Below are 24,579 nucleotides of genomic sequence, written 5' to 3' on the forward strand. Positions count from 1 at the left end.
TACTAACAATAAGTCAAAACAGACAAATCTCGCCCACTTGATATATGGTATATACGCCATGACATGTGTATGCGAGGTCAAATACATCGGGCAGAATAAACAATGAAAGTAATATAGATAGAAGATTTAATACCGTTAAGGGACATAATTGACACGGATGATCACTCACGTCATGTAAAACCATCACCCACAAGGAGGAAGCTGTTATTCGACATACAAAAAGAACGAGAAATGGTCATACTCAAAAATTGTAATTCTGCAAACATTTGACACTAAAAAATCTCATAAACACATAAATTAACAACAGTTAACACAAAGTCAACCGCCATACCGATTAAAAAGGAAAGTGATCAACGATAACAAAGATCAACCGGGACCATACAAAAATCTCAGACTTTTTCAACAAAGATCCTTCCTCTACGACCTTAGAAAAGAGACGTGATTTAACAAAATCACACACTGAAGACGAAATGCCAAAATGCGTTTGTATGACAATCCAGCGAGGATAGGCAGTCCAAAATAGTCGGAATGGATCAAATTACAGACTCATCATTCCGCACATTACAAGAAGAAATCTCGCGATGTACAGGGTGCTCCGTGAACACAGTACTTCACAAGGTTATCCTATTGAATTGGACGAGAAAGCCCGGTTTGTCTAAAGTCTGATTCTTAATTGTATTCGAGATATTTATCTTTTCAACTTCAACCTTTGACAACTTTAATCCATTAAAGGCCTTCTCTATATTGTTAATCGTACTGTAAGTTTGATTACAGAAGTGGTTAGAGCATTGAAAACCATGTGAGATTCATTTGTTTATTTATTTATTGTGAACTAAGTAAATAAATTACAAAATCACTTAGGAGATAAAATGTTACGATTTTGCAGATTTCTTCTTTGTTCTTCATGTGTTTAAGTAAAATGTTCTTGGTTCTGTAAATACTGACAGTTATGGCTTTCATACAAGTTGCCTCAATTAATGAGTTTTAAATACATATACTTAATTTCTCATAGGTCAGTTATTATCAGGGTTAAATTAACATTTAATTGCTAAAAAGTCTGTTTTTTGGTTACAAATGGTTAAAAAATATTCAGATTTTTAAACTTCTATTAGAAAATATTGAAAGTAATACAAAGTATAAAAAAAACACTCTTTTGTACACAACTGAACATAAGAATTTTTTTTAGCCGTTTGTAGCTGAAAATTCGAATTTTTAGCAATTAACCGTTAATTTTACATTTGTGCTAACTGACCTTTCAGAAAGTAAGTATATTTTAAAAAAATCGAGAAAATTTGTGAGTAAGCGCCATATCTGCCAGTATTTAAAGAGCCAAAATTTTATCTTCTTGTTGATTTTGTATTTTTTTACTTAGGGTTGAAATAACAAAAAAATCTCATAAGGTTTTTAATGTTCTAACCATAGGTGTATTCAATTTTACAGCAGGATTAACATTTAATGCGATTCTTAGGCCTTTATTTAGTAAAGTTATACTTTTGAACTAACCTGACAAGTTAAGTATCTCGAATGCAATTGCGAATCCGACTTTGGACAATAGAGACTTTTTAGTCCAATTTGACATGTGTGTGAAGTGTGCACATCTGTTTGCGGATTCTCTCGTATCAACTACCCTAACAGTACTAGTTTCAGAATATTCTGTCTTTATATTTTTTGATAGTGTCCATCCTGATTTTGAAGAACTCCATAATAAGTTGAAGGAAGTAAATTGTCTTTTCCACAATAGGCAGTTATTTTGTCAGAAGCGTTTCTGTCCGATATAGACCCTCTTGGGAATTTTTTAAAATAAAGTAGTTTGACGGTTTTTGACCTAGTTTTAAGTTCAAAAGTGGATCTTTGGACGACTATGAACGTAGAGTAGTTCGTCAAAAACTTGACCAAGAACTACATTTGAACTTATAAGTAAGTAAAAACTGCCAAACTGGATTATTTAAAAAAAGGCTCTGAAGATGGTCTATATTAGGCCGAAACGCGTCTGACAAAATAAATGCCTATTGTGGAAAAGAAAATTTACTTCTTACCCATCAACTGTTATTATATGTTAAACGTTTGTATTCTTAATATTCTAATATTCTTCTTTCGAGAATTATCATTAATTTTTTTAACGAAATCTTCAATATTCATCAATTCGAATGCGGAAGTTGAATGTCTACTGCAATCATTCGTAGTTGGTCTGATTGACGTTAAATCGGCGTTTCTCACCTAACTGGGTTACCGACTTGAATCTAACTCCTAGCCATTTTTGGTTGGCACCTTTTTTCCTTGCTTTCTCTCGATAGTGTGCGCTAAATTGAATGGGCCTTGTTTGGAAAAGTCATTGTGTCAAAACCATTGCAACATTTTAATAATTGTATTTGTTTTTTTGTTTTGTTTTTTTATTACGCAAGACTACAAACAGCCATTCAAAAACATTGAAAACCAACGTGAAAAAGGACAAAAGATATTTTACCTGAGGCTTTCTTATTCTCACTGCAGGACTTTTTTGCAACGATCAAATGCCAAGAGAGTTATTCGATCTTTTCTCGTTGGAAGTCATAAAATTAAGTCTTATGGGATTGTAACTTAAGATGGCATGTAAATACACGAGTCGAAGACGAACAAAGGGTTAAAAAGACAATTGTGTCTAGACCCCAAACCTTTGGCAGAGTTCCATATTTCTCGATAAAAGAGTAGTCCGCTAAAATGTGAAGAACGTGGAAAAAGTCCCTTTTCGAGCCGTCCTTCCTATTTCCGTGTACGAGGTTATGAGAAACCACCTTTTGCAGAGGGTTTGTTTTCTATCCTGGGGCCGAGATTGACATTGATCCCGGCTTCCGTGCAGCCGGTTCTCGTGCAAACAAACTATAGCTCACTGACGGCCTAAAAATAACAGGGAGCAATTATAGGTCATCAAGTCGAAACGATTTCCTTTTCGAAGAGACAACGCTCCACGGTCGTCTCCTGATGTCAATACAAGAAAAGTCAGTTTTTTTGTTGTTAATTTTTGGTTTAACTTGGAAAAAAGGATCTTCGGTGAGATCACAATAAAACGACAATTCTTTAAGTTTTTCCCGAGCTTTCGACGATTATATCGTCATCATCAGGGGCTATTTATGTTAGGAAAATATCGCAGTTAGAACATATTGTATAATTTAAAAAACTAAAAAACAATTATATTTTTCTTACTTTAATTCGATGAGTGTTGAAATATATATTGAGAAAAAGAAACTGCATTTATAATAAGATTATTTAAAATTAGGTGAAGTTCAGTATCTAAACATTAACAATATGGAATTAATTAAAAACAATAAAAACAACATAATATAAAATTTAAAAAAAAACAAAAACAGCGTGGTCGTATAGGTTATCTCGGTTAAAATATACATATTAGTACATGCCTCTTTTTTTTTTTTTTTTAAATTACTTTTTTCAGGTACATTTGAATATCACAGTTAAGATTAATTAAGCTTTTTTAAAAATTAATATTAAAAAAAATAGGCATGTACTTATATGAATGTTTTACATTATACATTACGAGGTAACCTATACGACCACGTTGTTTTTTTTAAATTTTACATTATGTTGTTTTTGGTGTTTTTAATTAATTCCATACTGTTAATGTTTAGATACTGAGTTTCACCTAATTTTAAATATTCTTATTATAAATGCAATTTTTTTCTCTCAAGATATATTTCAACACTCATCGAGTTAAATAAGAAAAATGTAATTGTTTTTAATTTTTTTTTAAATTATACAATTTTCCTAAAATAAATAGGCCCTGATGATGACGATATAATCGTTGAAAGCACGGCAAAAAATTAAAGAATTGTCGTTCTGTTGTGACCTCACCGAAGATCCTTTTTTCCATGTTGTTCAACAGGAGGTCGATCCATCATTTCATCTTTAATATTTTGTTTGTTTAAGGTTTCTGAAGGAAATATTTGAAACACGGAATGAAAAATGCCATTGAGAAAAAATAGACAAGTTTTACTTTACTGGAAGATTTTTTATGTCAAAGACAAAAATGGTTCAATTAAAGTCTTTCACCTCTTGGACTTTCACCCCGAAGGGGGTGCATTCCCTGATGTGCCGACCCCAATGGTCTATACCTCAGAGTAGTTCCTGTTATGTGGATGGGTCGTTAGTGTCCCCCTTAAGGCCCAGTAGATCGTCGCTTTACAAATAACTGGGTTAGGTTCAAACAGCACCTTTCAGCTAGATTTCAGCCTTCAAAGCATGCGTACTGTAATCTAGCCTAAAACTAATTAAATTCTATAATACAGTCGCACACATTCTTACATTGCACTCATTCTGATTAGTTACTCGATATTCTTCCATCGACCTACACACAGTATTAATAATATAATCTAAATTAGGGTCGAAAGGGTACTTTTATAAATATTCCGCCATCCACCAAAAACACACACATTGCTGGAGGGGTAGTAATGCTAGATTTCAGGATCATCCGTCACCACTAGTAAATACACGCACTCAAACAAAACACATAAAACATATCTACATGCAATAAAAAAAATCACATTCTCCAAAAAGCGGAACAGGGACCCAGAAACTCGCTACTCTGCCCGAGATCATTGTTAAATTTGGCGGCATGTCTACACGCTCTCTGTAAGGAGTCAAAGTATGACAAGGTTCTATTATGTGACACACATCGAGCAACCTTTCTCTGCATAGGGGGCCCTGCGCGGGCTTTGGCCCAGGAGCACCTTCTGCTGATACCGAATTAAAACAATATGTACGGTAAAATAATAAAAGGCTCTTTAAGACGTTTTGAAAGCAAAAAAGAAGTGGTAAGATAAGAGAATGGCGTAACGCGAATTTTATCTCTTTTGAAAATAAGTGATCATGGCAGTTTTGTTCACATGCCAGCTTGAGGTAATAAAGTTTTCACCCGGTAAAAGGGCGAAGCCGTACCCGGTGAACCAAACTACATAATTGGCTGTACACCCGGCAATATGCTAGTCTGAACGTGGAAACTTACGCGCATCTTATCCGACAAAGGTCAAGGGCCAGCTCGGTTTATTATCGAAAATGCTCGAAATGAAATTTCTCCCAATGCCGGGCTGCGGGTCAAGGGACTAAAACGACAAGGAAGGAGTTACAAATTGTCGTGCAGTTTAGATTGTCGCGTGTTACCCGGATCACGCGAACCGGCCATCTGAGGGAAATTTTGGCGATAGTGTTTTTCTTTTCTTATATTAATTAACTTCTTTTCCACTCCCTGTTTTCTGGCGGAATCGTAATCCAGAAAAAACCTCGCATTAACATCCCATAATTCTAGAAGTTCTGAAAAGAAAACTACGAATCAATTATCGATAAGATTGGGTTATTATCTACAAATGAGTTTCACTCTTCTGGCAAATTTCGAACCCTAGTTTCCGAAATTACAACAATACCACTTATATAGGGTGATTCGCTACTCGTACTACCTCATATACAATTTTGTATACAAATGAAATTTTTCGTAGCGGATAACCTTGTATAATATATAATTTATTTGAAATTTGTACCACGGATGATATTATTCAAAAGTCGACCAGCGTGACCACGTTTTAGTGGTCAATTGCCCAAATTACTTCTTTCAATTAATTATTCTTTTTATGTAAGGTCTTGGTTGAGATAAAAAATTTGAAAATGGCAAAAGAGGGAAAATTCGAAGGATTAGTTTGAAATGGAGAGTTGGTGCCCGAGATGATCGAAGTCACGATAGCTCAAGTGGTAGAGCAGCGGCGTATTTAGTCAAAGGTCTTGGGTTCGAATCCGCTCGTAACACTGACTTTTTTATGTCAACCAAGTCATTACATAAAAACAATAATTAATTGAAAGATGGTATAATGTTCATTCACTCGTAAAACCAACACCCCAGTAATAAAGTATTGACATTTCAAAGCAAATAAAATATATACTTAAACAACCTAACTAATCCTCATTTATAAGGTTCGAAACCAGTAACCTAAAAATTAGTCCTTATTGTGATAAATATTTTCCAAATAATTTTCAGTCTTTCACTAGTGTACACATTTAATTCTTATTTCAAGAATCCAGATCAACAATAATTACATACAATTAATTAAGGTTTTTAGCTGAGATGAAAAAAAGTTAATGGCACGAGAGGGATTCGAACCCACGACCTTCGGCTAAATACGCCGCTGCTCTACCACCTGAGCTATCGTGACCTCGATCCACNATCGAGGTCACGATAGCTCAGGTGGTAGAGCAGCGGCGTATCTAGCCGAAGGTCGTGGGTTCGAATCCCTCTCGTGCCATTAACTTTTTTTCATCTCAGCTAAAAACCTTAATTAATTGTAATGATTTAATTGGTCAAGCGGGCCACGAAATTAGTGAATATAATAATTACATAGTTATGACCTTTATTTCAAATTTTAATATAAATTGGTATTATTAATAGCGCCTGTTACTAATATTCCGTTTTGAATAGCTGTTTACCGTTGCGCATCAATTATAACATCGAGGCTACTACGCTTCTGTTTTGTTTAATTGTCTGAGGTCGACTACTTTTAATTAAACAAACAGGATGCGGTTTTTGTTCCATTTTTCTATGTACGCCTTGTTCAAAAATATGAAAATAATTTAAACATTTATTTTTGTTTCAGGTATGCAAACGTCTATCTCAAAATTAAAAAAACTAGTAAGTTCTTTTATATATATGATTACTGAATTTTTGAAATGATACCATTATTTTTTTAAAATTATTTTATTTCTGACGTTAACACCGTATTTTTTAACCAGAAAGTACTAAAACTTTACGCTAATAAACTTAGGAGCTTTATGTTGTTTACATTTGCAAATCTTGTTGTTTACATATATTGTTTACATCTTCTCACAACATATGCATTTTCTAATTAGAAAAATTATAAGTTTTGGACTTGACTTTTACCCGGTAGTCCTAAGAAACAAAGAAAGTCGGATATGCTTTTAGAGGATAGACGCGCTAGAGGGGGGTTTGCACAGTTTAGAGGAGATTTTTATCCGGAGGACAAAGAACGCTCAGGAAGGCCAACGACCAACAAGCTGAAACTTTAATGGGAAATAATCGACGGCATACCACTCAAGAGGTAGCAGAAAACCCTGCCGTGTCGGAGCAAAGTGCAGTCTTCCTTTTTTTTAAAAGAAACTTAAATGTCGAGACGTCTACGACGTTTAAATGCCTTTCCTGTGACCTGAGCACGAATTTCTTGCCTGTAATTCGATTTGAAATCGTCAATTAGTATTAACGGACGACTGACCTAATTTATTACAATTTTTAGCGGATGGAGAGGAACCCTGAGAAATACACGGTGAATTCTATAAAATTCGTTAAGCTGCAAACTTTATTAGGGACATATACAGGGTGTACAAGCTAATGCGCCCCCATTTTTTTTTGCGGTTCTAGATAGGAAAAAAATATGAATTGAGAATCCCCTTCATTTTGCATGTAGTTTGTTCATGTAAGGTCGATTTATTTTTTTCGACCTCGATTTGAAATAAGTCAAATTCAAATTCTTAATTTTAAATGAGAACTCCTATTTTTCACATTTTTCATTGAAACTAGATTTTTCGCGAGTCGCGGTCAAATAGAACCGGAAATGATTTTTTGAAAATAGACGGAATGCTGTTCTAGTGCGTTAGGTCGAAAACACTTCATTTTGCCTTCTACTAAAAATAATGTAGAAGAGGAGTGGAAAATCAGCCAATGTAGAGAGAAAAATTTGAGAGCTTACTAAATTTCCTGCCAAATCCTATAAATTTCGTATTTTGTATAGTTTTTTCTCCTCGACCAATACCTGATCTTACCCAAGACTCAATCACCGAAATACCTTGGTTGCAGTTCAAATCCCACCTCCTTTCTCAACCGGGGTTGGAACCATCCTTACCGGAGTTGTAATAGTAATTATAACTACTGCTATCTGGGAATAAAAAGGTGAAATAGCAAATCAAAGGAATGTAGGAACTAACGCTGTTTATTTTTCGTTCCAAACGCTTGTTGGCAACAAGTCCTTTCTTATCTTGGTTAAAAATGTACTAAAAATCTCTCAATTCATACTTTTTTCCTATCTAGAACCGCAAAGAACAAAAAATGGGGTGGGCGCATTAGCTTGGACACCTTGTATAATAGTAGCTCTTTTTACATACATACACACCTTACAAAATACAAACATCTTTAGCTCAAGAAAGAAGTAAACCATTTATTGTAAGGATTTCTCGATGAAGAGACAAAGAAGTTCGGTTGGTTCGCGGCAAAAAATAGTAACCGTAGGAACAACAGTAAAAATACTTCAATTAAATCATTGCTTTAATATAATTTGAATTATACCTTCATTTACAAAGCTAGTCTGACGAAAAAGCTTAAAACAAAGCTGTACGACTAGTTGTAGTTTTATTCTCTCAAAATTCATTGTTCTCTGGGTAAAAACGTTCCTTCTGCAAGAATACAGCATCTAGCAAAGAACAGAATAATAGAACCACACACACACACACACACACACACACACACACACACACACACACACACACACACACACACACACACACACACACGCACGCACATCCTCTCAATATATCCAAATATGGATTTACTTTGTATTTCAAGTTTGTTATATACGTTTTAAATATGTTAGAAGTATGTTATAATAGTTTGAAGTATAAGTGGCTAAAGTGAGTTACACGTATTTAAAGTATTTTTAAATTGTTCAAAGTGAGTTTAAATCATCTCGTAGGTATCAAAATACGACATGTATGTTTAATCTATGTTAAAGTATCCTATAGTTTTTCAAAGTAAATCGTAAAGTACCTTGATTTTTTAAAGTACATTAATACTTTAAAAGTATATTGGTTAAAAGCGAGTTTAAAATATCCTTAGCTCTGCTAAAAAGAGTTTAAATGTACGTCATTTTGTTTAAAAGATCGAGTATATTTTTAAAATATGTTGTAAATATTATGCGTTTAAAGTAAGTTTAAAGAATTTTGTATGTATTGAAAGTATATTATATATGTTTAAGTTTTTATAGAATTATTTACAGTGAGTTTAAAGTGAGTTATATTTGTTTAAAGAAAATTTAAAGGGTCGAAGCTGTTTAAAACATTTTATATGGGTTAAAGTGTATAGTATATATTTAAATGGAGTTTAAATTATCAGATACTTGTTCAATTTTCTTTTCAAATTTTAAAATATCTTATGGATTTTATTTCCTTAAAATATATTACATGTGTATATTTTATGCTGTATGGGTTTAAGTTGAGTTTTATTATCTTATACTTCTCAAACCGAATTTTAAAATATAATTTTGATTTTTAAAGTACATGTTTATTGTTTCAATGAGAATTTAATGGGTCTGGTAGATGATTAAAATATATCATATGTTTAAAGTATGTGCTATTTGTTTGATGTGAATTTTCAGTATCCTATACTTCTTTCAGTATCTTTATTATTTTTAAAGCGCATTACACATATTTCGAAGTGTAGTATATGCGTTTAAAGTTCTTTTAAAAATATCTTATAGGTGTGTAAAATATATTACATGTTGGCCTATGAGTTGATGGAAATTCACTTTGCGTCTATTCTCGCTGGTTTTGTTTATCAAAACGCCATTTTGTCTATGCCAGTCTATATTTGTTTTAATGTACTTTGTGTGCGATTAATTTTAATTATTACGTAATGTTGATAAATAGGGACTTTCAGATACAAGATCAAATAAGAGTGAGGAGCCAGAAGCAATTTATGAGGGTGCAGTGACCGTTTAGAAAAATTTACCAAGCCGCAGCCTCGAAAATCGGTTCGTCAGCGTAAAAACGACGGCAATTTGATTTGTCGGTAGCTTGGGAAAAAGGTAGAGGGGCCGGTACGGTCTGAGAAACTCGATCTGACCTTAGAAGCGTGATTAATGGACGAAGAGCCAATGCCCAGCAGACCGTGGTTTTATCCATTAACCATTTTTTCCTCTTCACTTCCATTAATTCGGTTTAGTTCGGCCCATGAGGGAAGTCGGGACGAACGACCACCTGTCTGGGACTGCTGTTTGCTCAAGGGGAAAACTACCCTGGTTCACAAGAAACTAACTGTGGTATAACTTCAGTTTAGCCTAAGAATAAACAGTTTAAATGGATAATAGCCGAATCAATGAAAAAACAGCGATCATGACCGGGTAAGAAACTCACCTACCATTCTGTGTTATTATAATCAATTTCCAATTTCTTTAGGAAAAAAGGAAATTTCTAATCAAATAGATTACATGACATTTGAAAAATGGAAAAAATGAGGGAAAATTCGAAAGGTTGGGTTGAGATGGGAAGTTGGTGTCCGAGTGGATTGAAGTCACGGTAGTTCAAGTGGTAGAGCAGCGGCGTATTTAGCCGAAGGTCGTGGGTTCGAATCCCGCTCGTGCCACTGACCTTTTTATCTCAACCAATACCTTACTTAAAGATTAATTAATTGGAAAAAAAAATTCATACACTTTTTTTGAAGTATCGCTACGTGAGGAAACGTAAACTCACCTATTCTATGTTCTTGAAATGTTTCAAAATATTCTGAACTATTTTACTCAGATAAAATATCCCTTGGTAGCAATTTTCTTTTACCTCCAAGCCACATAAATCAAAGATGGTCCTTGATAAAATCGATTAACGCGTGAATTCTCCACTTTGTCGTTACAACAATTTATCCTTCGCGAAATTGCCCCGCTTTGATTTTGAGCGCGATCCATCAAAAGAGGTGTTTTTTTTATCGTGGTGCGACAAGGGACGAGCCGTGACACGGTGGGAACTGGTCTCATCACAGCCACCGTCATCAGCGATCGGATGATGGATGGCCCTGGTTCCCTTCAATTACTTTGTAATAAACGACGTTAGAACGACTCTGTTTCTCTCTCTGTCTTTATTTCACTCGAGGCTAAAGGCAAAGCGATTTACACTGAAGGAAGCGAGCCGCCTAATGCAAGACCTACCCGGTAGAAATGTTATTGCACCATTAATCATCGGAAACGTTCAATAAGGAAACTTCGCAATGTCAATCTTTGTGAAATAGAGGTGTACAAGTCTGCTTTGTTTGTTGCAGAATAAGTTTTATGTGTTTTGAATATTGTCAAAATCCCTTAAACAATTATCAGGAACTGATATTTTTATTCTAACCTTCGTGTTAAATAGCGAACTTAAACAATGCCGACGATTATCTTTGAGTCAGCTTTCTAACATTCGTGGGCACTTTTTTATTTTTGCATAGATACAGTTTTTCTAATTTCTTTGATTTAGAGTGTGGGACCGTCTGGCGAGAGTTCTATTGTCTTGCGGAGAGGAATTACGATTGAAAATCTCACGATTTGATATAGTCGCTATATCCTGGGCGATTTCTAAGAGTTCATCTTGATCATCATCATAAAATATTGCAGCTTTCTAACCGTCGGCCATGGAAAAAAAAAAAGATGCTGTTAGGGACATCCCGTCCATTATGACTGTGACAATGTCATTGCGGCCGAACCCGCAGCCTGTTAGCATAACAATCGTAACAGCCTCTATGCAAATTTATGACTCATTTCAAATCACGTTGTCAATTCTAACACCAAAAGCGGTTACGTGCGCGGACAGGTGCAATTGAATCAATTATTGACGTTCGGTAAAGCGTGGATTTTCGTAATTATGTGGGTCACTTTGCTTATGGGCCCCTGGGAGGACGTAAACAACTTCTAAAAGCTGTCGGTAGTAAGTATAGCGACGATTGTGCAACAGTGCTGGTTTATTATTATACCGGTCGTCATAATTATTTTTTTGAAGGCAAAATATCTCCATGCCAGAAGTCTCTTTCTTTCCTTTTTTCTCACTCACCTTCTCCCTCGTTTTCTCTCTCTTCTCTCTCCACTAATCTATCCTTTTTATCCCACTACCTTTTTTCCTCTCACCCCTTTTTATGTATCTGGCTTTCATCGTCTCCTTTTTTTCTTACCCTCTTTCACATAATTTTATCCATTTTTATCCATATATTCTCTCTCTCTCATTTTCCGTCTATCTATCAATCCATACACCTATCTATCTATTTCTCTTTCTTTCAGTATCTCTCTCGTTCTCTTAAATAATTCCCTTTCTCTCTCTCACCTCTTTCTTTCACGCTTTTTCTTTCTTATTCTAAAGAGATAGCTTTTTTTCTATATTTCTACCTTTCTTCTGCATACCTCTTTATCTAACTATATAATGCTCTTACACACACACACACACACACAAACACACACACACACACACACACACACACACACACACACACACACACACACACACACACACACAAATGTTCATTCAATACATGAATTATTATTTTCATTTTATTTATTAGATCAAATAGTTGATATCTTAAATTTAATTGCATGTAGTACAATTGTGGAGCATTTTGAAATAAAGAAACGTATTAAAACACTCGCACGCACGCACAGACGCGCACGCACACACGCACACGTTGACACACGCACGCGCGCGCACACAAAGGGTGATTTCTCGCTGTAGATGTGTAGATGACGTACAAGTAAAATTCATTCTTCATCCCGATTATTTATGCCCTAATATCTCACCCGCACGGCACGCGCCTACAAACACACGGAGGCAACACACACACATACACACACCCTCGCACGCCCGGTTTCATGCTTTATCTTTCAAATTATTAATCTATACCTTTCTTCGCTCATACTTTTTATCTCTCCCTCTCACACACAGACAAGTGGAGAATAGATGATGAATTCATGCAGTATGACTGATCGTTTCTGGGCACTTTTGTGTATGTACGTCTGTTCTTTGTCGCCTATTTCTGTCATTTGCATTACAATGTTGAATATTTTCATTTCATTCCGTCTTTTTACTGACGGAGGTTAAGTCATAAAACTAGTTTCTTTAGATTTTTCAAACCCAGATATGATTAGCACATTTGAAATGAAGCTCCACGAAAGAGTATTTGTCTAAAGGATAATTTTGGACCGTGGTTCCTCTAGGTTCATTTAATAAAATGTTAAAACCGTGGCCTCTTGGACATAATCAACGGCGCGACGCAGCAGGATCAAAGAACGAAATGTTGATTGATTGAAATAGCAAGGAAACTCAAGTTTGCCAGGTCCGTTTGACGGAGTGCCAGTACCAATAGTGGTCGGAAAGAATATAGAAGGCGAGACGACCGGGACAGGTGGACTCCGCACCTGGAACCTGGAACGCCAATTACTCTCGCTTTGATCCGGTCCGCTACGGATTCCTTTGCCGGGGCATTTCCTCCCCTTTCTTTTTTTAAAAAAAAGGAAGTTTTTTCATTTGTAAAAGCTCCTTTGGGATTAAAAACGTACTTGTAATTTCGTCTACCATAAATTCTGGAATAAGAACGATTAGGAAGCTTTTGATCTGTTGACAACCGTAGAGTTCACCTTGATGTGAAATGATCAACCGAATTGAAATTTAGGTCGAGGACCAACCTCTTGGCCTCTCCCGAAGCCGGACAACTCTAATAAATTTTATATTTTTAACCACTGTGATTAATCAACTTGTATGCTATAATAGTTTAAGAGGTTTGATCAAAAGTTTTCTTAAAGATATATTTTAAAAAAAACTTAAAAAAGAATAGTAGGTTGCTACAACGATCTTGACATTTATTTAATATTTATAATTAATTATAATTGAACAGTAATGGGACAGATTTGTTGCTTCTTTCAAAGCCTTATATTATAGTTTCTCGATATAGTCCTTCAATGTCATGTACATGTACTTTTTGACCACTTTATGACACTTTCTTGTATTTTTCCACCTGAGGAAAACTCTCAAATATAGGAATACCAGTTCACACGGGTTTGGAATAAGAAAAAAGTATGCGTTCTTAGGCAGGAAACATGTGCAGATGATACAATACGGAGGAAGTCAACAGTTGGCACCCCAGAGGAAACAAGGCAAAAAAGTGGGAAATGGAACGGATTAGTATGTTAACTCGGTGAATTATGAAAGTTGAAATAAGGGACGATATATATTATGTTCAATGTACCACTATAACGGCAATGCAGTTTCTAAAAAAACTTATCTTAAGTTTAAATGACTTAAAACTTGTCTCAGGTCGTAAAATATAAAATTACCCAACAATTATAAAGTATTATTTCAATTAATTATTCTTTCCATGTAAGATTTGGTTGAGATAAAAAAGTCAGTGTCATGAGCGGGATTCGAACCCACGACCTTCGGCTAAATACACAGCTGCTTTACCACTTGAGCTATCGTGACTTCGCTCCTCTCGGGCACCAACTCTCCATCTCAACTTACAACCGTTCGAATTTTCCCTCTTTTTGCCATTTTCAAATGTCGTCTAATCAGGATTGGATTCTCATCGACTTATGAGAAGTTGGTGTCCGAGAGGATCGAAGTCACGATAGCTCAAGTGGTAGAGCAGCGGCGTATTTAGCCGAAGGTCGTAGTTCGAATCCCGCTCGTGACACTGAATTTTTTATCTCAACCGAGACCTTACACAGAAAGAATAATTAACGGAAAGAAGTAACTTGGTCAATTGACCACTAAAACTTAAATGGATTGATATATAATAAAATATCATATTTTAATACACTAGGCTTCTGCATTTTTTATTTCTTCTTTTTTGGGTCTGTTCTATTTTTCAAAACACTCCTAATTTCGCTTTGTTTTCAGACATGTTCTGGACATCACAGATTATAATGATGGCCGTGTTGGAATAACTGATTGGTTGTTTGTTTAAGGATTTTTAAGCTGTATTTATTTACTTTATAAGAGGTTACTGTTTCACTCGCATATGACCTAACATATGACCAGTGGATTACCTTTGGGCTAAAATATAATTACTCATATTCTCTCTCTCTCTCTCTCTCTCTTTATATCTCTCTCTCTNTATATATTATGGACACACAGACACAGACCCACAAGCACACGCACACGCACGCACGCACGCGCGCGCGCCCACACACACACACACACACACACACATCATGTACAAGATACTGATTACTGTACTGATTTATAATCATAAGTGTTACTAACGCACCCAAAGCCTCCAGGGGAAATATACGAACGTTTATAAAACTAAACTGACACCATGTTTCGTAACCGGGGATATTTTTGTGTTTGTTGAACTGTCCAGATTTCGAAACATTTACCCATATAAATTTATAAAAGGATGTTTTTTCACATATTCCACACTCGTATTTTTTTACCGCGGCAGCATCGCCCGCGCGTTTCGAACGGTACAATAAAACTTTCTAGTTTAATTGGAATGTAGAAGGAGTCGAGTGGCCATAAAATACATTAGTTGTAACTCAGATATGCGGATAAAATCCAATCCACTTTCTTCTAATAAAACCGCATTATTCCCGGGGTCTGTTTTATGGTCTTTCCATGGCCTATATACTGAATACCGGCCGTTAAAAAACTATATTTTTTTAAAATTTTGAACGGTGACCACCATTACGTAGTCTTTATCGATCCGAGCTTTGCCACCTTATCAAAACTATCTGGGACAAAAGCTATAAATCTAAGTCTCCCCTGCTTTTTTTAACTTTACGCCAACAACGTTCGAAATACTCTCAAACAATCCAGTATTTTATGACAAATAAAAGCTTCTTGTAGTGGCCAGAACTAAGTTTGTTATTTAAACGTATCTGGTCAGTACGTACACCGTGAACGGTTAATGAAACATTAGAGAAAAAATCTCTCAACATTTTTATAAAGTTGCGGTTCATTTTTGGCTATATTTTACAGGAATGTGTCTGTCTCTGAATGTTTGTATTTCCAATGAACTACTTAAACACTCTTTAGATGACTAAGACCTTCGAAGAACTTCTTCCACACCCGCGGTGCTATTACCGAACCGGTACGGATGGATCAGTCATATCCACGTTTGTTTATAAAAGCCCGGAAGAAAGCATTAAAATGACGGGAGTTTTTTTAAAGGTTTGACTGATGCTGCCCATGAACTTGACCCCTAAGCTGATGATGGCGGTGAAAGTCAAGAGGTCGATCAACCCGTTCGCCAACTTCCTTCTTCTCAATCCCGTCCGACGGTGTCTGAATCCCCTCATCCCAATTAGGGATCCTTCGGAACAATCAGTCTTACAAACTGGCAACTTTGTACCTGCCAAATTATCGACTTGTTCAAATACAGACGTTTATTATTTCACCGTGAGTCAATTAGACGAAATATGCAGTTTAGAGGTTGGACCTTAAGACTTTTTTTTCCTCCTGGACGTGTAGCATAAAAATAACCAGCTAATCAAGGTTCTCCCCATGTTTTATTTATTAGAAGGAGTGGTTAAGGCTTTTAACTCTGTAAATTTTACTTTAACAAGAATTTTTACGACAATTAATGCTGTTAACCGATTTGCAAAGAATTTAAACTGAATATCAAAAATGAAAATTGCTAGAAATGAGCTCAATTTTACATTTTTAAGATAGTTAATTTCATAAGAAAATAATTTTTCAGTCCCTTATATTATCCAATCCATCAGTTTATACCAGGCCACTGTGGTACATCCTAATACCCCTCAAAACTGGTTCCCAGGAGAATGAAACAATTGGGCCGGAGTTTCACCGAAAAATTCACATTCCACACATTTTCTAACGGTCGTTATGATAAAATACATAGCGCTGTCAGACATACTGGATTAGTTATGGGAAAAAAACCGTCTTCAATAGTATCAAATGACACAAAGTATCGATCCACGCCAAGGAAGCCACCTAGGTGAAAAAATTGTTATAGACGAGTGAAACAACCTAATATTTATTTAAAAAAAAAGCCAAACGCATCCAACGCACACGAGAACATAACTCTAGCGTACTAGCAAAACTTCATGCTGATAGTTTATTGATATAACAATGATCTTCTCCTGACTATAGGCATTACATGCCTGTACCTGTGCACATTACTTAGAGTGCTAAACAAGTTCACACTTTCTTTGGTACGGTTATTTGAATATGCAAGATAATGCATCGGCTAACAAATTTTACAAATGGAATGGGATTTATCATGACGTATAAGTGGGATAAGTGAAACTGTGAGTGAACCACTCTTTTTAACGGCACAACATATTATAAATTATGAATAAATTAAAAAACACTGGCAGCTCCAAAACAAAACAAAATACTCACAATGATTTTGGTGGCTTAAAAAAAGACATATCAAAAATCTCATGTTTTATTCATTTACTTTCTGGAGGACAACTAGAATTCTTTTTTTGTTTGATCTACATTTTAATCAGATCAAGAAATGTCAGCTAATAGCTGGGAAGCGAAAGATTTGTGACAATTAGAACGGAAAGATGAGCGAGAGCGAGAGAGAGTGAGTGAGGAGTAAGGAGGAGAGAGAGAGAGAGAGAGAGAGAGAGAGTGAGAGAGTAGTGCCGATATGTACCTACACTTTTCATAAATGCTGTCTCCATTTCCTTTAAATTTTCTGACTAGTCAAAAATATTAATCTTCATAAAATAACAATATATTTGCAGGATAAATCATGGTAATATCACGTAAAACAAACACCAGCAAGTTTTTTTTAAAGTTAAGCCTCTTTTCAATAGTGCTTCTTATCGAGTGGAAAATTCTTCTTTTTTAATCACAAGCTTCTAAATCTCTACGTATTTGATCGCCGAGGAATCCCCGTGGTTTAGGGGGCCTAGGGACCCCGGCGTACCTGACGTTCTCTCTCTTAACCATACTTGTCTGCTCCTTAATACCCAGTGTTCATCTCTGATAATAGGCCACTTTGGTCGTTTTGGGCTATTTCTGACTATTTGTCAATCCGAGGTATGAAATTCCTCATCAATTCTAATTCCTTCCTAACCACATTTCTAAGATGATGGCCTCGTTCCATACTTGGAACAACAACTGATGCTTCTTTGGCCCTGTAAGCACACAAATATCATTATAGCAGTTGAATTTTTCTTCGATAAAGTCTTTCACAGCTTTCTTTTTGTGAATGTTCTCACAGTAAGTTATTTGGCCCTATTCTTTCACTTCATTGTTTTCTCAAAACCAATGCAACACTGAGGAGAACTGTTGTAAATGATCTCGCTGTCAGAGGACACTATTTCATTTATTAAAATTTAGTTCGGTTGAACCAGTGGCTCTTCACTTCGTTAATTCGCTCCTGGGGAAGAAAAACAAAAGGGAAGGACATTTCCTGGGGGTCGTCGAATGCTAAAGTGAACACGCAGAACCTCTTTGCTGCTCCTTGTTTAACCTCGACCCGCTACCTTTTGTTCTCATCTTAATGCCCAACGGTCTTGGTAATATTCGAGAATGGAGTTATTTGATTTAACATTTTATTTCATTGATAATTTGAAAATAAACAGCATTATTCAAAACTAGTTGGAATTTTTATCACTTTCTCTAATTAATTCTTGTAAATTTATGGGAAAATTATATTATATAGAGTACAAGAAAGTCTTTAGCTGCATATGATCTCCGGCAAATAGTTCTTTAAGTGGTAGGCGTGCTTAATGGTATGTTTTGTTTCTAACGAATGTAGACTATAAATTATGTCCCAAGTCGTAAAAAATACCATAAAAGATGTACCATTTAAACATATGTTTATATCCCAGGAGAGAATTTAACAACTAGGTAAACATATAGACCAACATATCAAATCTTTTTGGTATTGTTTATTGTGTTTCAAATGCAAGAAATAATTTAATGTCATCATGGGTTCAATAGTCTCTTTTTAACCTTTTTACGATTAATTCATAAAGGAAATTTCGTTAATTAGTACATAATACATGCACATAATACGGCAGTTATTAATTTAAAAAATTGATGAGGCAATTGAACTTCAAGTTTGATCATTATTTTAACATTAAAACCACAAAACATCTTAAAATGAAGAACTTGTTATTTTCTCATTCTTCACTGTTTACAAAGGAAGGATTGGATATGAAAAATGTTGGTGCCAGAAGGGTAAATACTCCTCCTGCAAATTACCCGCGATACAAGCCGGCGTTCCACAAGGGAGCATTCTTGGTCCCATCCTTTTGCTCACCTACCTATACATCCTAATACCACTGTCACCACCGACGCGAATCATACCGCAATTTTGTCCTCTAACTCCTATTCTTTCAAAGCTACCTTCAACATGCAAGAACAGCTCGAGCTTATCAAGAATGGCGCAAAAAGTGAAGGACAAGACTGAATGAAGAAAAATGTACTGAAAAAACAATTCTTGCTCTCCTGTACATCAACAACAAAGAGATCCCAATCATGTCAAATACTTACGACCATATCTAGACGGCAGACATAGGGGAGTACCAAACAAGACTTATGAGACAACAGAAAACTTGAAAACTAGGACAACTATGAAGAATTCTAGTACCGATATCCGTCTTGACCGTCAACATTAATCTAACCTTATATAAGACTTTACTGCGACCACCTTAGACGGTGGAACTATGATGTTCTGCCAAGCTATCCAATAACCAGCGCACCCAATCCCTCCAATCAAAAGTCCTCAACTAGACAAAACCCCTTACTACAACAACATTCCTTTTGTAAACGATTTCCAATGTTTCACACCAACGTTTCCATCCATCCTAACTTTACTGCCCGAGCCCTCTGTACACATTTCCGTCTATAGAACCATACATATTGCCCTAATCGGCGATGGCCTCGACACCTCTTTACCCCATAATCCCTCACACTGAGTGCCAGCATGAGTTGGTTTGTCATGGCATATGTCTTCCGGGAGTAGCGCTGGCAATAGTGCTATGACTATGTGAAAAAAGTTTTGTGCTCACATTTGCATTAAAAAATGTGCGTTGACTTGTATTTTACTGTTTTATTTTCTCTTGTTCTCAATTTTCACTGTTTTCAGCGGGGGCACCAAAAACAAAAGTTGAAGCCTAAAGGATTCCTCTTGCAAATTACCCGCGATTGTGAAAACGGTTTGGCGCTGTAATTACCCGGGGCATTGTTGTTTTCTCTTTCGACATGCGAATAAACACGACTTAGGATGTGGTCGCAATTTTCACAACTTATGACTCGGTTTAACTGAAACGTAAGCTTTCTTCACTTTCGAGTCGAATCGCGGGAAATCCTGAGGTCTGGAAGTTCTAATGTTTAACCTTTTTTACCTTTTACAAGAGGAGATAGATCAAGCCCCATTCTTTTTTCTATATACTAATCGCATTAGAGGATTTATGTTAATCCTGTGTGTACAAGTGAGGAAAGAGAGGTAGAAAGTGACGTTTTACTATCTTAAGTTCCTTTATTTTTTTCCCGGTCAATTCTAGATACTTTTGTTTATGAAAAAAAAAAAAAAACTAGATCAACCAGAAAATTAAAACAAACAGTACTACAAGTATATAACAATTAGAACAAGTTACGTTCTATCCCTTATATTATATTGTAAAAATCCCTTTTGGAAGTAACTTACAAAAATAAAGAAAAATTAATCATGAATAATATTTATTTGTATATTTATTTTTGAAAAATTCAAACACAGGCAGACCTGCCAAGTGGAAAAGCGCCTCTTTCTCTTATTCATGTACAAAAGCATATTATCCAAAAAAGGAAACCTGGAGATGTTTGGAATACCGAAAGAACAGTTCGAAGTTGGATCTACTGAACAGTAAATTTGCTCGTTCGTTATCGCTGAAAAGAGACATAACCTCGATGCGCGGCGAGCTAAAAATCTTTGAGAAGTCGATTGAGTTTCATTCCAAGGTTTTAGAAAAAGCTCTCGAACAAGTCAGTAAAAACCGAGATGTCTTAAAAAAAAAGATGACATAAATGAATGAATGAACATAAAAAACAGCCATGGAAAATAATCTATCTGCAGAATTCCTTAAAGCATTCAATGATCAACAAATGGAAAAACGTTCAAGATATTTGAAATATCCGGAATCCGGATGGAAGAAAAACCGACGCTATGGACTTAACATTCAAGAAGAAAGACTTCGAGAGCATATCTAGATATGTGTCTACATATAGTTCGTATGATGTCGGTCCTTGACGAGAAGGACGCCTGTTTGGCATTTTTCCTTGTTGTTTGTTTTCCACTTGCTGCACTATCTTTTGAAGATCAAGGTATTCTCAGATTTAACTTGGAGGATTCGAGCTAAGAGACAAAATTACTTTATTGTTGTAATTGATGATATTGTGATGGATAGGCTTTATCGAAATCCAGGGACATATCTAGGAAACACCCAAGCACTCTAAAACCTTGGATTATGGAATGATAGGGGTGGAATCGCATTGACGAAAAGAAATGAATTTGAATCTAGAATTGTATATTAAACGTTTTAAAAGGACTCTTCCGAGCATTTTAGACATCTAAGGAAGATGATCGATAGGTCTCTAGGACGTGTGGTCAGGTTTCAGTGGTTTAGGAAAGAATGATGATGGAACACTTCCAAGGGATAGGAAAGTGATTGCATATGGTTGCATTATAGGTGCATTGTGGTTAAAAAACCAAGGGCCTTCTGAGTATGGCCTGAATAGTAGAGGTAATAAGGTCATGCCCGGGGGATTTTTACTTGAGAAAACTTAAATTTAAATCTATTTTTGTGAACGACTGATGCTGTATCGTAAAATTTAAAATTGTAATATGCATCCATACCGTATTTAAAAAGCTATTGTTATATGTTTATTTTATGACTGAATACAAGTTTATATTGTTCATAAAACAAGCCTATGACCTAGATAGAGGAAATTTTAAAGTTTGAAACAATAATTTGTCAGGATTTTGTTAAAAGTTCCGCAAAGTCCTTTAGCGGTGGTGTTTTTTTAATGGTTCACTTAGCGACTTAGGCTCTTTTAGGGCCCTGTTCTTCGAGTTGTAAATCGTAACTCAGAGTCGAGTACACCTGTCTAGAGTGCCGTTCCTCCACTTGTTTATTTCAATTGAGGGGACAGCGTTTGGAATCTGACCTTTAGAACGAGTTGAATAATCGTCAGGTTCGTGCTCGGAAGAGCTCAAAGCTTTTCACTGAGGTTCACGTACGTATTAAAACTTTATGTTCGTTATCTTTCATTTTACTACCGGCTATTGAGAATAGATGGTTCTTTTTTTACTTTTTTTTGTAATTCTGGTCCTGTTTGAGATCGTGAGAGGATGGATTAGAGTCGTGGAATACTTGAAAAGAAAACTGGCATTTCCGTCTGTTAGGACGTTTTGAATTCTTTCAAGTTAAACGTGTTTTGATATAATTAACACTAATGGACTACTTTACTATTTTCTGTTAGCAAACAGTAATCTTTTGCAATACCAGCAAAAACGAAGAAAATAGTATGTTGGTCACCAAATTTACCCCTTGGTTATATATATCTATTGACAAAAAATCCCCTTCTTCCTAATCATCTAATAAGAAATGTCACTCATGGTGTCACACATGGGAGTATTTAGTTGTGACAGAATGAGAACGAAACTTTTCTGTGACATGCATTTGAAGGATTGGATTGAACAAAAAGTAAAAATGTCAACGTATATAACAAAAATCGGAGTTTTAAAAGTATCCTTACTGCCCATGTGTCGCTAGTTTTTTCCTGTGACTTGAAAATCCTAAAAATGACAAATTTATTAAATCCTTGTGACTGTGGAACTGGAGGATCGGCAAGATCGGTTTGAAATGTAGGTTATTTCCGAAATCAAAAAGGGGAATATTGCCTCCTAGCTTTATGTTCGACTGGATCAACAAATTCCGCGTCTTGCCTCTCTCTCCCTGCTTATACACTTGACGTCTCGCAAATGCACTTTAGTCTTTTTCAGCCAATGGTACTATATATAGAATGTATTTGATTCTACTGTTTAAGTTTCCTAATGTTTTTTAATTTCTCTCCCTCCCCCTCTCTCTCTCTCTCTCTCTCTCTCTCTCTCTCTATCTTTCTCGCTCCCACTCCTCTATATTCCTCGCTCTCTCTTTCTCTCTCTCTCTCTCTCTATCTCTCTCTTTCCCTTCATTGTACTCTCTGTTTTCTAACATTCTATCTAATATCTACTTCTAGCTATATCTTTTCTTTATTTATGTCTCATTCACTCAATTTCACTCTCTCACTTCCCCACTCTCTCTCTCTCTCTTTCTTTAACTTCATTGCGCTCTCTACTATATATCTATCTACCTCTATCTATATATCTTTTATGTATTTATCTTACTCACTCACTCTCCTCTCTATATTTCTCGCTCTCTCTCTCTCTCTCTCTTTCTCTCTCTCTCTCTCTCTCTTTCCCTTCATTGCACTCTCTGTTTTCTAACGTTCTATGAAATATCTACCTCTAGCTATATCTTTTCTGTATTTATGTCCCACTCACTCAATTTCTCTCTCTCACTGCCCCACTCTCTCTCTCTCTCTCTCTCTCTCTCTCTCTCTCTATCTTTCTTTCTTTCTTTACCTTCCTTGCGTTCTCCACTATATATGTATCTACGTCTATCTATATATTTTTATTTATTTATCTCACTCACTCACTCTCTCCTCTATATTTCTCTCTCTCTCTCAATCCCCCGTTTTCTCCCTCTTTGTATGCTTATGATTATAAATTTACAGTGTTGCTGTTATAAGGTCTGACTTTATTAGCTAGTTCATATTAAAAACATTACAGAAACCGGATTGCAGAGGTTTAATAACGCCCTGTCATATTCAGCTAGGAATCCACAAATCGAATCATATAAAATTAAAAACCTAATTAACGTTGGGAAAAATAGTTATTTATATTTCGAAAGATATATAGCGTAGATATTTTTTGATGGTAATTATTAGGCATAATAACTTTTAAAAACTAGTTATTTTTGTTATGCACTCTGGATCTCTCGTGTTTTCATCTTTCCGTCGACGTTAAATCTCCGAGACGTTTAATGTGAGGTTTATTCATGCTTTGAATTAAAAGGCTCGGGGTTTTCGACTCGTTAAAAATGACCCTGGCCTGGAATAATTGGATTAAGTCGGAGAGATTATACAAACGGGCGTTTTCTGGATGCAAATGACCGGAGTAGACCTGGGTCTTTATTAGTCGAGTTATCCTGAATCGGCGGTCGCCGGTATCCGCAGGATAGCCCCGAGACAGAGAAGACGTGGCCGAGATAGAATCACCCCGGAGGCTGAACTGGCTTTGAAAATAAATTCACCCTTGAGGCAATTTTTTCACAATCTTGTGATTGTTTTACTCTGCATTAAGTGCGTATAGATGAACAGATGATATCGGAAGAGTTCATAACCCTTGCATACTTAGCTGCTTCTCGTTCATTGTTCAGAGGTGATTAACTAAACCTAACCCAGATTTTTACCAGTTGATACATTTGAAATATTCGTCAAAGAGGTTTATTACCAACATTAACCAATGGTTACTATTAGTGTTTATTTTTTCTTCTTTTTATATCAGCAACTTGATTTGAATGAAAACTTCACATCTTTAAAAACAAACGCCATTGAAAACATTTGCTGCCTATGCAGCTAAGTTCACTTACTTCTAGCTGTATAAAAAAGTTCTATTTTTATTCAACTTGGAAATTTCAGAACCATTTGATATACCATGTCAGTCATCAGAGGAATAAGTAGTTTTTATAAGAAATGTGACGTAAGGAAGATTCTTATTTTTTTCAGAAATGCAATACACAATACACATAA

General features: G+C 35.7%; 1 protein-coding gene across 5 annotated transcripts in view; it reads left to right on the forward strand.

Moving 5' to 3' along the window:
* Window positions 1-24,579, forward strand: part of LOC112128253 — a 259,399-nt gene that overhangs the window by 25,468 nt on the left and 209,352 nt on the right. For 3 of the 5 annotated variants that reach the window (XM_024230205.1, XM_024230207.1, XM_024230208.1), the window contains exon 1: window positions 10,132-10,154. The exons of 1 other annotated variant lie outside the window; for it this stretch is intronic. In XM_024230205.1, the coding sequence (XP_024085973.1) occupies window positions 10,147-10,154 (8 nt within the window). In that variant the 5' untranslated portion in view covers window positions 10,132-10,146. Of the gene's footprint in view, window positions 1-10,131; window positions 10,155-21,914; window positions 21,961-24,579 lie in introns of those variants that run through there. One more of the 5 variants, XM_024230211.1, reaches the window with a different exon arrangement.

The sequence above is a fragment of the Cimex lectularius genome, unplaced genomic scaffold (assembly GCF_000648675.2).
Source record: "Cimex lectularius strain Harlan isolate CLEC.00 unplaced genomic scaffold, Clec_2.1 scaffold251, whole genome shotgun sequence".
Classification (NCBI taxonomy): domain Eukaryota; kingdom Metazoa; phylum Arthropoda; class Insecta; order Hemiptera; family Cimicidae; genus Cimex; species Cimex lectularius.